The sequence below is a fragment of the Sceloporus undulatus genome, chromosome 6, assembly GCF_019175285.1.
Source record: "Sceloporus undulatus isolate JIND9_A2432 ecotype Alabama chromosome 6, SceUnd_v1.1, whole genome shotgun sequence".
Lineage (NCBI taxonomy): Eukaryota > Metazoa > Chordata > Lepidosauria > Squamata > Phrynosomatidae > Sceloporus > Sceloporus undulatus.
The window spans coordinates 85,113,364-85,126,289 of record NC_056527.1 but is presented as its reverse complement, the minus strand read 5'-3'; the positions used below and the strand labels follow the sequence as shown (position 1 = coordinate 85,126,289).

The 12,926-nt window shown below is 39.1% G+C and overlaps 1 protein-coding gene across 1 annotated transcript in view; it reads right to left on the bottom strand.

Annotated features, from left to right (window-relative positions):
• Positions 1-372: 372 nt before the first annotated feature.
• The window catches only part of METTL16 (methyltransferase 16, N6-methyladenosine), a 13,135-nt gene continuing 581 nt past the window's right edge, over positions 373-12,926 (bottom strand). Inside the window, exons 2-9 of the mRNA XM_042476994.1 lie at positions 12,351-12,553; positions 11,464-11,604; positions 9,554-9,669; positions 8,541-8,683; positions 6,632-6,701; positions 4,796-4,885; positions 1,741-1,914; positions 373-1,639 (exon numbers count right to left, since the gene is read on the bottom strand). Coding sequence (XP_042332928.1) covers positions 1,025-1,639; positions 1,741-1,914; positions 4,796-4,885; positions 6,632-6,701; positions 8,541-8,683; positions 9,554-9,669; positions 11,464-11,604; positions 12,351-12,553 — 1,552 coding nt within the window. The 3' untranslated portion in view covers positions 373-1,024. The remainder of the gene's footprint in view (positions 1,640-1,740; positions 1,915-4,795; positions 4,886-6,631; positions 6,702-8,540; positions 8,684-9,553; positions 9,670-11,463; positions 11,605-12,350; positions 12,554-12,926) is intronic.

Sequence of the window (12,926 nt, the reverse complement as noted above, 5' to 3'; positions counted from 1 at the left end):
ACCAGGAGGTTTCTAATTAACTACAGTTTCCCATTTCACCTGAAGGGTTAACAGTTGTAGAATAAGCCTGGATACCAAGCTAACTTCAGACCATCATTTTAGTTCTTGCCTTTTTCTGAAGCTGTTTCCTGGTTCTAAAATAGGAATCTACAGTTAGTGGAAGACCTTTTGAACTCTCTACATGTTCATACAAGGGGGCTGTATGCACTGCCTCTAAGCCTTGCTTATATTTTGGCTTATTACAGTGAGATAGGATCATATGGACACAGCCACCAAAATCAACGGGTCTTGCTTCCAAAATTAGCTTGTCATTTAGACCACGCAGTTCAGCGGTGTTGACAATGGCAACTGAAAGTACCATTTTTCTCGCTCTTCATTTGAACTTTAAATTTATTGAAACATTATTTTCAGCAATAAATCAGAATAGATTTTCACAACCTATAGCAAAAATAAACAAATCAGCAATGCCTTTGTCCAGATTCTGTCCTTTCAAAACTGGAGCTGTATCACATAAAAAATATCTCTTCAATCTCAATCCAAGATTCCCCAGAATTTACTAGGAAACTAACATGGGAGAAAAAATACAGATATAAAACCATTATATTAATGAGCAGCTAACTGGCAAAGAATGCACAACAGCATTGCCTTTCTAAGGCAGATACAGTGTTGTATTTTAGTGTATAGTGTAACAGCTAGAACATTCACATTCAGATACACAAAAGCAGCAGTGATCCAGATTAAATTAGTTGCACTTGCGTTTCATTGAAATCAAAGTGAAAATTTAGACACAATTTACATCTATTGAGTTTAATGAGAACGAAGTACAACTAGCTTAGTTTTAACCCAACCTAAGGTTTTTCTTTTTCTTTTTCTTTAAAATTATGGTAAGTCCCAAAACTTCACACTATAGAAGGGCTTTTAAAAATAGTTACTGTTCATAGCAATGCTGTATTGAAATACATTAAACACATTTGCAAGCTTACAAAAATAAGATTAATGTAATCTCCTTCTCTTTCATAACTATTTAAACTGTGACCAACCGAAATATTTGGTTCTTTAGATAGGTACACAACTGGTTCATTAAGTCTCTGTTCTGTCCCTCAGTCCAGTGCATTTCTACTAAGGTGTCTGGCCCTTCCTTCTTCACAGTTAAAACACACTTGAAAAGAAACCATTCACTTGAGCTGTTGGCAGTCTCTCCAAGTTCAAGAGTTAGGTCATTGGTGCCCAAGACCCCAGAATCCTCTTTCACATCGCTGGAATCTCCTAAGCCTTCTAAAACATGTGCTGGTTCCTCTACTCTATTGTTTTCTTCAAGGTGCCTGGAAATGTCTTCTTCTTTCACGACTTGTGCACTATTTAGCCCATCACCCTCTGATGACTCCAGATCACAACTAACAGCCACAGATGTTTTTTCAGTGTTTTCAATCTTGTTTTCTTTACTCTCTGTGGCATTAACCGCATTCTCCTGGGTCTTTTCTTCAGAGGCCTGCAGGAAATCCTCAGATGCCCGAGGAAGTTCACGGAGTTGCCTGACTCTATCCCTCTTCTTCCTTCTTAAGTGGATCCAGGAGTTTTCTTTAGCTGTTAGAAACAAGCTGATTTCATCTTCTCCAGAGGGGAGACTTTTATGTTGAACCTATCGAAGCAAACATGCAAAGTACGTTAATGTAATCCCCTTAGGTCATGACTTTTTCTCTAAAGTAGAATCAAATTTAAAGACTGTTATTGTGACTATACCTTCAGGTCATTAAGAAGTTTTCTAATCCATGCTGCGACTACTGCCACCCCTTCTGTAGTATCTACTGCCATGGATGGACCTTTCATAGCTAACTCTTTCGCTGTAGATGCCAAGACAAGAAATGAAATTGGTTTCCGATGCTTCTCTAGTTTTCTTTTCTTAGAAGGAGGTGACTGAGGAGGCAGAAAACATATACACATATCTATGAATTGAGTAGAATAATTAGAATTCAAAAGATTTAAAATAGTACAGTTGTCATTAAGTAAATGAACAGAAAATTTAGAGCATAGATCCTAAGTTAAGTCAACATAAGGAAGTTCAAAGACGGAAAGGATCCTTTCTTCTCATCTCCCTTTCAGTCACTTGTGCCTCTGCAAAGCCTCTTCTGAGGGTGAGGTTGGAGCATTTTCCCAAACAAAGTGGTAGAGCTGATATTGAATGTAGAGAATCACCTCTAATTCAGGCCTGGAAGCTACAATAAATGAGACTTAAGGAAGTTCACAGAAGGAAAGGTTTCCCATCCCCAACTGCTGCAGCCCATGATACTCCAGCCCACAGCACTCAGGAGAGCCCCCTACTCCAGATGGGTTTCAATAGGGACACAGGTATATACAGCAAGCACAGGTTGCATCTCCCTTATCCAAAATTGTCCACCTGTGTGATGGTGATAGTAACCCCTTTACTTTCTGATGGTTCAATGTACACAAACTCTGTTTCATGAAAAACATATTTAAAATTTTGTGTATAAGGCTATGTGTATAAGGTGTATGCAAAAGAACTTCAGACTATGTGTATAAGGTGTATGCAAAGGAATTTCATGTTTAGACTTGGGTCCCTTTCCCAAGATATCTCATTATGTATATGCAAATATTCCAAAATCCAAAAAAACTCTGAAATCCAAAGCATTTTGGATAAGGGAGACTCAACCTGTATTTCTTACAGAGAATGCATTGTGTATGTATGGGAGTTGCTAGTATACATACTTTCAATGAAAAAGGATATGGAGGACAAATGTTTTAATCATTTTAGCCATGCCAACTAAATTAAGCTTCTGTGATCAGAGGTGTTATTTCTGTGTACTGTATCTGGGAATCAACATGGCATTCATACTTTCTTTAAATCTAATTGAAGTGGAAGCCCCCCCTTGGGGGGGGATACTGAGGTACCAGGGTGGTGGGGTGAGATTAAGCAATAAAGAAATTTTTGAACATTTTTTGGGAGGGAAACACAAAGTATTTTGCATTAAACATTGCTATTGCCCCATTTCTGAAATATATTTACTCAGAATTGGTTCTATTGAAAGTTATGGATTTCCGGAACAGTCACAAAAAATTACTTATAAAAAGATAAAAATGAATCTTATAGCACTTTTGAGATTGAGAAGAAGAAATTTCTAGCATAAGCCTTCACGGACTCCAGTCTGATTCCTTTATATCTTTTTATGCTGAAACAGTCTAAAATGTCCATGTCTTCGAATATAACAAAGGATAGCCTGGGCCAAGAGTACAAAGAGTGCAACTTTTCTCAACGCTGCAGTTTAAGATGCCATTCTTTTTTGAATTAATCATAATCTCTATATAAATGGAAGAAGAAAAAAAATCCTATTGAAGGGAAAACTAGGAGCAAGTCTGTTGCAGGTAAACAGCTTTTCTGTTAGCTTCACAGCAGACAGAAATCCAGCACTGCCATGTCATGACAGAAAACCATTCCTGTTGAGTAACTCCCTCTCGTGCTGCCATGAAACGTGAGGTGGCCTTAAATTCCTTCCCCCTTCTTCTTCACCTTAGAATACACTAAGATTTATGAATACTGCTACAGGGAGCACACAGCTTCCTCAGCCACTCTGAGTCCCAGTTTTGGGGGAAAGTGGGATACTACTACTACTACTACTACTGATGATGATGATGATGATAATAGCAGTTTCTTTGTTGTAACAGCTCCACTGGCTCCCAGTCTGTTTCTGGGCACAACTCAAAGGGCTGGCAGTAAAGTATAGGCATAAAGTCCTATATGGCTCAAGTTCAGGTTATCTGAAGGACCAATATGTTATCACATTACCCTGACTATGTTTTGATATTTTCTGGGGAGGCCCTTCACTCTGTCCCAATACCCTCACAGATACATGGTAACACAGGAAAGTGCCTTCCTGGTGGTTGCTCCCAGGCTATAGAAGTCCCTTCTCAGAGAGGTTACTCTAGTGCCATCCCTGCTATACTTTCATTGGCTGGTGAAGACTTTTTTCTGAATGTGCTACACTGTTTATTTGTTATGTTCTTTTTAATGGCCTTGCTTTTAACTGCTTCTAATTCAACTGTTAGTTTAATAACACTTTTAATTTTTGTATGATATTTTAAAGCTGTTATCCTTTTTTAGCCTTTTTAAACTGCCTTGAGCCTAGACTGGGAGAAGGACAGGGCATAAATAAATAATACTGAACTACTAAGCCTAGGAGAACTAGTACAGTTCTCTCAGACAGAAAGTCTGTTACCTCAGGAATTGCCGACTCCAAGCCTCATGTATGCTGAAGTTTTGCAGAGTTGCCATCTAAGGCCTCTAATGCCAGAGAACTCTTCTTGACTGGCAGGAATTAGTCAGGCAGAATGTACCACTTAGCAAAGGAGTTTGGGATGCTTACTAGTGAACCATTCAGTATCTGTCTGTGTCTAAGCAGATGAACAAAACATTTGCAATTCTGTGTTACTGACATTCTTTGTCAGCCTGAGAAGGTAATAGGAGCACTCAAGGAAGGGAACACTCCCCCTCCCTATTTGACATTACCTATGTGCACCTTTTAAATGCTTTAGAACTTACATTTATTTCACACACAATTTTAAGAGATGATCACTTGTGCAAAGAGCTAGTTACTGCTGGGACCTAAATAATTTTTCAAGCAATTCATGGAACTAAAGAAGCTGCCAAATATTTTTCTTAGCCAAAAAAAGTCTCCTGACCTGGTGACAACTGGTGACATTCCACATCTTATGTTATCTGTAATGTAGGTTCAAACAAGATCATGGATGGTACAGGAAGTAGAAAAGATATATAGGCACTTACCGGGACACTGACATTTTCATAAAAGCTCCATGCCAATGCCCACCTCATGGTACGACCTTGACAGAATTCAGTGTGAGTGACTTTAGGAACCTGCACATGAAACAGTAAACAAACTTTATGTTTTGTCTGTTATTTTCTTCCAGAGTTTCATCATAACTTTGGAGATGTTTGAAATGAGATCACAGACCTCCCATGGTGACATCATATTCTATCTCTCACTTTAAAGCACTTCATCAAACCAAACAGTAGATCACCTGTGAGCAACCTGCAGCCCACATGCAACTGTCTGAGGCCTTCAGTGCTGCCTACACAATTGTCTGTGCCCATTCCACTACCAAATTCACACACACACACACACACTCCAGCTGCCCGGTTTAGCTGTTTTATTGTGCTTTGAGGCATGGTTGTTACTGAAAGAACAAAAGAAGAATTACACTCCTTGCATGTTATCCTCCCAAAGTAAATTGTGTTTCCACAGTCCGATGAACAGTTATTTGGTGGGTTGTGGTGAGTTCAACTGTGATGAGTAGGATGGCACAAAGGGAGGTTCATCCCTGCGTATTGTGTTTTCCCCTAATGAATGTGCATGTATGTCCATGTATTCACACAGATGTGACAGAGGATGGAGAGGAAGCTGTGTATGGGAGTGAAAAGGATATGAAGTCCAGCTGTACTTACTGTCACCTGACATCCTGTGCAATGTTTCACCAACTAGCAATTAACATTTAATCCCAGTCCACTTCTACATGCAGCTATCAGGGGCAAAAAGGTTGTCTACACAGAATGAAAATGTTTCCCTTTCCCCCGCTATCCATTCACAAGGAACTAAATGAGGCCAGACATATGCTTAGAGCAGAACTGGGCAGGAGCAAAGTGCAGACCACAGTATAGTCTGCAGGCACAAAGTAGATCAAGCAAAGTCAGGAGGAAGAGAGGAAAGTGCCCTTTTGGAAGAAAAATAGGAAAAGATTACAGTATCACAAAGTAAGAATATTAAATGGAGACAGAACAAGACAGCTCTTGAAGAAAGTTCAGTTTTGTGAGAGGCAGAAAAGAAAGTGAGAGGAGAGTGATTGGAGGGCCCAGTGAAAGCTGCTTTTTTCCACAGTTTGGGTTACATGGTTTTTTGCATGGATAGTGATGGTTTTTCAGTGCTCTCCTACAAGCAAAAAAGCCTAGCAGTTCAGAAAGGTAGCACAACAGAGTGAGCTAGGCCTGCATAATTGCTTCCTTTTCATAAGGAGTTGCATCCTTGTGTATCTGTTTGTAGATCAGATAGCATTAAAATCAATACTAACTCATTTTCTGGCTTTTGGTCTTTATACATACAAGGTTTTAAAACTTCAAAAAAAAAAAAGAGTTGGGGTGCAGGATACATTTGGAGACAGGGAAATCTACTTTCTTCACCTCTTACTCAGCATCTCTTTGATGCAGCTGCACAGCTGGCTCCCCTCTCTGGCTGGGAAAGTATATTGCAAATACCAGCTGGGGTATAAAAAAAGCTATTTATTCCAAGACTAATGTTAAATTCATCCAAATGAGGGAAAGAAGCTTCACAGTGAAACTCACACTGGTTGCTGATGTGAATGCATCCAGAAAAAATGGTTTAGTTTGTTAGCATGCTGACCTGGAATTAAGAACCCATGAAGTCAATAGGACTGTATTTCAACTGGCACTGGAGAAGATAGCATTCATATCTCTGCCAGATTCTCCAGCCTTCCAGTAGAAACGTACTCTGGAAGTGTGTTTTACACAAATTATTTGGGTACAAACTGTAAGGAAAAAACAGTTGCAACACTCTTTCAGTTGTTGTTATAATATATGGTTTATACTCACTCCATGGATTCGAAGCTCCTCTTTCAATGGGGCCAAGCTGCACTTCTTTCCTAGCATACAACTGTACCACCTGTATTAATGATTCAGAACAAAGCAGTTTAGAAATAGAGATAGATGAGGCAGAGAAGAGGAGAGGCTTTCTGTCTGGGACCAACCCTTTTGGAATGGACAACTGACACTTCCCAGAAGCAAATTATTTGTAGATGAAGATATGAGTGGTTAATATTCGATTATGACTCTTGAAAACTTTGAACTAACAAGAAGTTAATTGTAGCCTCTAGTTGCTATTAAGGTCATTTGAAACAAGGAGTTCTTTGTTGGTGGTGGCAAATTTAACGATAGGAGCTGCTGGATGAAAGGAACAGCAAAGGAGCACATGTGGCCCACATATCACAGGTTTGTCACCCCTGAAATATGGGGACAAACTAGCACCTAATTTCAATCCATTCATATCTTGTTGCTACAAAAAATCAGTAAGATTTGTTTTGAGTAATATGTGTGACTGGGAAAGGAAAGGAAAAAGATCTTGTTGGATACGATGGAAAAGGGATTACTTATATCAAAGAATTCACAGATTAGACATGGTCACATAACACAGTAGGACCAGCCTTTTCTGTGGCTGCCCCTAGACTCTGGAACTCCCTGCCCAGGGAGACCAGAATGGCCCCTTCCTTGATGGACTTCCATCGACAGGCGAAAACCTTCCTCTTCAGACAGGCATTCAAAACAGAAAGCTTTTAAAGAATGACCTGGGGTGCTATATTGTTTCAATGTATTTTAAACATTTTTATCTTCTTAAAGTAGTCAATATTTTAGCATGTAATTTGTTTTAATTTAATTTTGTTTTAATGTAATATTTTTGTATGTTTTTAATTGTATTGTTTTTTAATGTAAGCTGCCCTGAGTCCCAGTCCTGGGAGAAGGGTGGGATAATACTAATACTACTAATAATAATTTAAATGATGGTATAGCAATGATTGTCAGTATACTGACAACAGCTCAACCCTGTATGTTATTGGAAAATGTTCTCCCGTACTTCATCATACTTTTTTTTTAAATGTGATATAACAAAACAGTGGACCCTTCCCATCCATGGAGGTTTGGGTTCCAGGCCTCCCTGGAGATGGACAAAAGCATGGACAGCCATGCCCCATATTAATCAATAGTGGTGATGTATGCCACAATTTGTGGGTAGTCAATTCTGTGGATTGCCAGCCCACTGATACAAAGGGTCTAGTGTGGATAACTTATTACACAGTTTCAAGAGAGAATTAGATCTATAAAGATAAATTTATGAAAAGATGAATGCTACTACTTTTTGAAACATTACATACAGAAATGTTGCACATTATTCTTTGTTCACTATGAGCTGACATTTGTGTATATGTGCAATGCACAATGTGTTATACCCTTGTTTGAAATTATAAAGGTAGAAAAAAAGAAAAGAAAAATATTTTGTATCTGTGCATTATTAGCATAGGTAGCATCTTATGCTTTACCTATGAAATGTTTTCTATGTAATCAACCAAGATATAAATTCTTTGATACTATTTTACAGTCTCTTACTAACAGGTCTATGTGAAAACATATATACATTTTTTTCATGCAACAGTGTATTATATCGAGAGTAGTCTAATTTGTTTTGTCAGCAAAAATAATTCGAGATAACAGGATGTCTGCTGCTTTTAATCATCTTGGGTGATATCTAAGACTGCAATTTTTGGATGTTATTTTTAAATATTCTCCCTACAGACTGAAAAAATATTAGTTTTATTTATTTTTAATCTGTAGTGGAAATACAGATGATATCACTGTAAGATATTTCCATGTTTTAAATAGATTTTTAAAAAGAAAAGTTGGATTGTAAGAGCCATTGGAAATAATTGTTTACTTGTATCTAGAATTTTACCTTAATCTTTTTTTAAGCTGCAGACTATCATGGATAATCCTCTTGACAAATTCTAGCTCTCCACCTTCAGCCATGATCTCAGTGATTCCTCCTGTGTTAACTGAACTTGGAGGTGGTCTTCTAGGATTACGAGAATTTACTCCCTAGTGAAGAAAAAAATGTTCACATTATGAAGCTGAAAACTAAACAACTGTGTATTAGGTACTAACTCTTCCTTGACAAATAATTATATTGTTATATCTCACCTTCCTCTTCTGTGTACCCTGTCATTCTTATTTTTCTCTACAACACTGAAAATATCACTACTTCGACTACTAATAGAGCCCTTCTACAAAAATTTATTGGTAAAAATTTGGGTCCATGCTCTGATCATCTCCAGCTTAACCAAGGCAGCCTTTTTCTTTTTGGCCAAACCTTGTTTATGCAGAGTTCAAGCCTCTGTTCAAAATGTTGCCCTAACCATTCAACTTTCATTATTCAGACATTCCTATTCATACATTCGAATCTCTTTATTATGCTCCTATTTCATTCTACATCTTGTTCAGACTTCTTGTCCTAACCTTTAAAACTCCTACAGCCATGTCTCACCTGCTCTTTCTGTATTAACTGCAACACACTCTACCACATTCTTTATTTCTCAGACCTTAACACAAGAAGCTGCTTGAACAAATCACATTCTTCAACCATTCCACCTGCTGCCCATTTACCTGTAGGATGACCCCCCAGCTATGCTACCTTTCTTCCTTCAAATACTTCTGCAAACCTCCCTGTGAACACCCTACCATTTATTTGTTCATATACATGCATCTCTACACCCTACGTTGTTTAATAGTTCTCTCTCTCAGTTCTTTGAATCCCTTCTGTCTGTCTCTTCCACCTGTTTCCCCTGTCGCTCTATTGTTATTGTGTGACTACCAGTCGTATCTGACTTATGGCAATTCTAAGGTGACCCTATCACGGGGTTTTCTAGGGCTGAGAGAATGTTAACACCCAATAATCAGGAATCAACATACCTTTGCTTCCAGCTGGTTGGCAAAGAAAGGAGGGTTGCACATGCAGAAATCGTATATAACTTCAGATTCTTCTTCTAATGCATCCAGCAGGAGTGTCTTCTGTGGTACTTTCACAACTGCAAGAAAAGCCAAGTTGAGTAATTCATTTTCATACAAAATGATAGAAACTTGTACACTGCTGTAAATAAAGACAGACATGATTGTTTTTGCCTCTTACTACTGAGAACTAGTTTTTTTTTTAAGAAAAGAAAAAGCAAATGTTTACGCAGGCTGTTGCATTAATACACAGGCACAACTAACAAATGCACAGTATTGTTAGACTTTTAAAACAATTGCAATGGGACCTTGATATCTGTGGGGGATCCGTTCCAGACCTGCGGATACCAAAAACTGTGGGATCTCAAGTTCTGTTGTCCCCAATGTCAGCACATGCAATCGGCCATTAGGGACAATGAGATGGGGTCTTACCTGAGATCCCATTGTACCGAATGGTGGTATAGCCATGTGCACATGCCACCATTAGGGAGGACAGGGGCTGTCCCGAATGGCGGCATGGCTGTGAGCATGTGCTGCCACTGGAGACAATGGGGGCTTGCCCTCCTCAGATGCTTAAATCCACAGATGTCAAGTCTGTGGATAAGAAAGCCCCGCTGCAGTACATTAAGTTCTGCAACTCTGATTTCATTATTAGCCTAGCTGGAGTTCAACTACAATAGCTGAAGCACAGGTAACCAAGAAAAGATTGGAGGAAAATGACAGGGCCCAAAACCCTAGCATTATGACTGGTCATACGAAGGTCTGAGAAAACACAGTGCATAGGTACGTAACTAGCTGAAGCCTGATGGTCACACTCCTTTCACTGGATCTAAGACAACCTGCTTCCATTATCTGAATGTTTAAAGAAGTTGACAAAACTGCCCATCTGATGGGAGCAATATTGTTAGGCTCTCCCCCTCTTCTCCACAGCTCTTTTAAGTGCAGAAGGGACCTTTTTCCAAAACAGAAAGTGAATTGCAAGCCAGTTTGGGGGGGGGGGGAGAGCTGCCCCAGGCTATAAGCATCTGTTTGAGGAGACCTGATGAGATTGTTCCACATACAATTTGGGTTAAAATTCCCAAAACATTTTGTGTGGGTGGGCCCTTGGGGACCATAAAACTAGCTCTGGGTAGCTCCATCTGGGCTAGGGGCCATATTATATCCATTCCTGACCTATAAGTAACACAAACCAGAAGCAGACACAGCAACTCCAAGCAGCTTCATTGACAGAAGTCCAGTTTACAAACTGTCACTTACATAAAGCTCCCATATCAGTGGTCAGTCTTGTCCCCCTTTCCTCAAATCTGGCTTCAATAATGTAAGAGAATGATTTTACAGAACTGGGTGTAGATTTTTCCTCAAGTGATTCCATGTCAGAGACAAAATCATTTACAAATTTTATTTATTTTTATTTATTATGGTATTTATGGTACGGGGGGGGGGCGGTTATTCTAAAGATTCATTTTAGTACAAAATTGCTTCTAACACTTTTTTGTACAGCAGCACTTCATAGTTTAGATCACCTGGTCAGTGTCACTTCCTATACCTCTTCCTGTTATATGCCTCTCTTCCTACTTACTCTGTCATTTCATTTGCTGTACCATCCCTTTATTTTTTTTAATGAGCTGGAGTGATTTCAACTGAGGGCAGAAGTTTGGGGAACAGAATTCCTATCCACAGACACAGAAAAAAGTGGGATAACCAGTCACTCAATGAAATAATATTAAACATGATCAAGAAAAATATTAATACACCTCTAACTCTATAGCCAAAGAAAATAGCCTTTACATCATGCAACAAATTATACTGTCTGTTAAACAGCTGACAAACTATTTGGCAGCAAAGGGATGGGACAAGAAGATATAGCAGGATACCTTTTATAAGATCAGATAAGTTATTTTGTTCCACATTTTTCTTGGCATAGCTGAAACAGACATCATCCACTTCTGTTGCAATGAAATACCATCTGTTCAAAGTGGCACCAAGTAATGGGTAAATACAAGATGCACCTGTACCTACATTGCACCCAAGGAGGAAAAGTTCACAGGTTAAAACAGTGTGAATAAGCACCCAAATATGCTACCTATCTTTTCAAAGGTTAAAAATAACAAGTATGTCAGCAGTTAGGCAGCAAGAAATACCACTTAAAATATGTCAGTATTTACTTAAAGTCACCATTCAAAACAAACCTTGCTTACTTCACAAATATCTTATAGTAAATTATATCTAACAGGAGCGGGAACACACCATTATAGAACTGATACAGCAGGGACAAACTGGGTTTTCACACTCATGGGAACATCAACAATTCGCTCCTATGTATTTCTTACATGAAGTAAAGCTACAGTAAATGGGGGATAAAGGAGACCTGAATCCCATGGGCAATGATTTTTACAGTATCTCATTGTCTAGTTTCTTCTGTCTGTGCCACAGTAGCTCACACAATGGAGGGTGACATGGTATCATTGTACCAGGCAGTTTGTATGTTGGGTGGTAAGACATTTGTCTCCCATTTGATATGAGTGTTTGGCTACACTGTGCCATCCTATTATCAGAGACACCAATATATTTGTTGTTCATGCTATAGCTATTATCCTTGCTCCTGTGATTTAGCACTGACATTTATTTTCCCCCTCGACTTTTATACTGTGAGTAAATACAGATACAAACTAAGTCAAAGTGATTTATTGTAGTAATATAAATGCCCATGGGCATAGTGAGACAACAGGAGTGCTCTACTAGTCACTATCATACACCTTACCTATGTCTATTCCCCATATTACAGAGCCTTTAGCAGCAGCTTCTTGCTGCGCGATCAGATCTTCAACCCAGTGGATATAGTTAAGTCTCAAGGGAACTGTTGGGATAAGCCTTTCTAACGGTATGTCGATTTGCAGCCCGAAGTCTTCCTTCAACAGCGTACATGTCAGAGCTCTCACTGCTTCTGGATTCTTGAAGTTTACACTGAAAAACATATAACAGATGAGTTTACTATATCAGGGCTTTGAGTCTTGAATCAAGGAAAATAGCATGGGATATTTCATAGATAAAACAACACAAATCCCCCCCCCAACAAATAAACTTGGACTGTCATAAGACTTGCAAATAAGCACTGCAATTAGTGTCAGAGAAAGGAAAAATCCCAACAGCCTGGGATTCTGGGAGCTGAAGTCCAAAGTCTGTGCCCCTTAAGAGCTTCTGGACTCCATCTCCCAGAAGCCTCAGCCATGTTGGCCAATAGCTTGGGATTCTGGGAGCTGAAGTCCAAAGTCTGTGCCCTTTAAGAGCTTTTGGACTTCACCTCCCAGAAGCCTCAGCCATGTTGGCCAATAGCCCA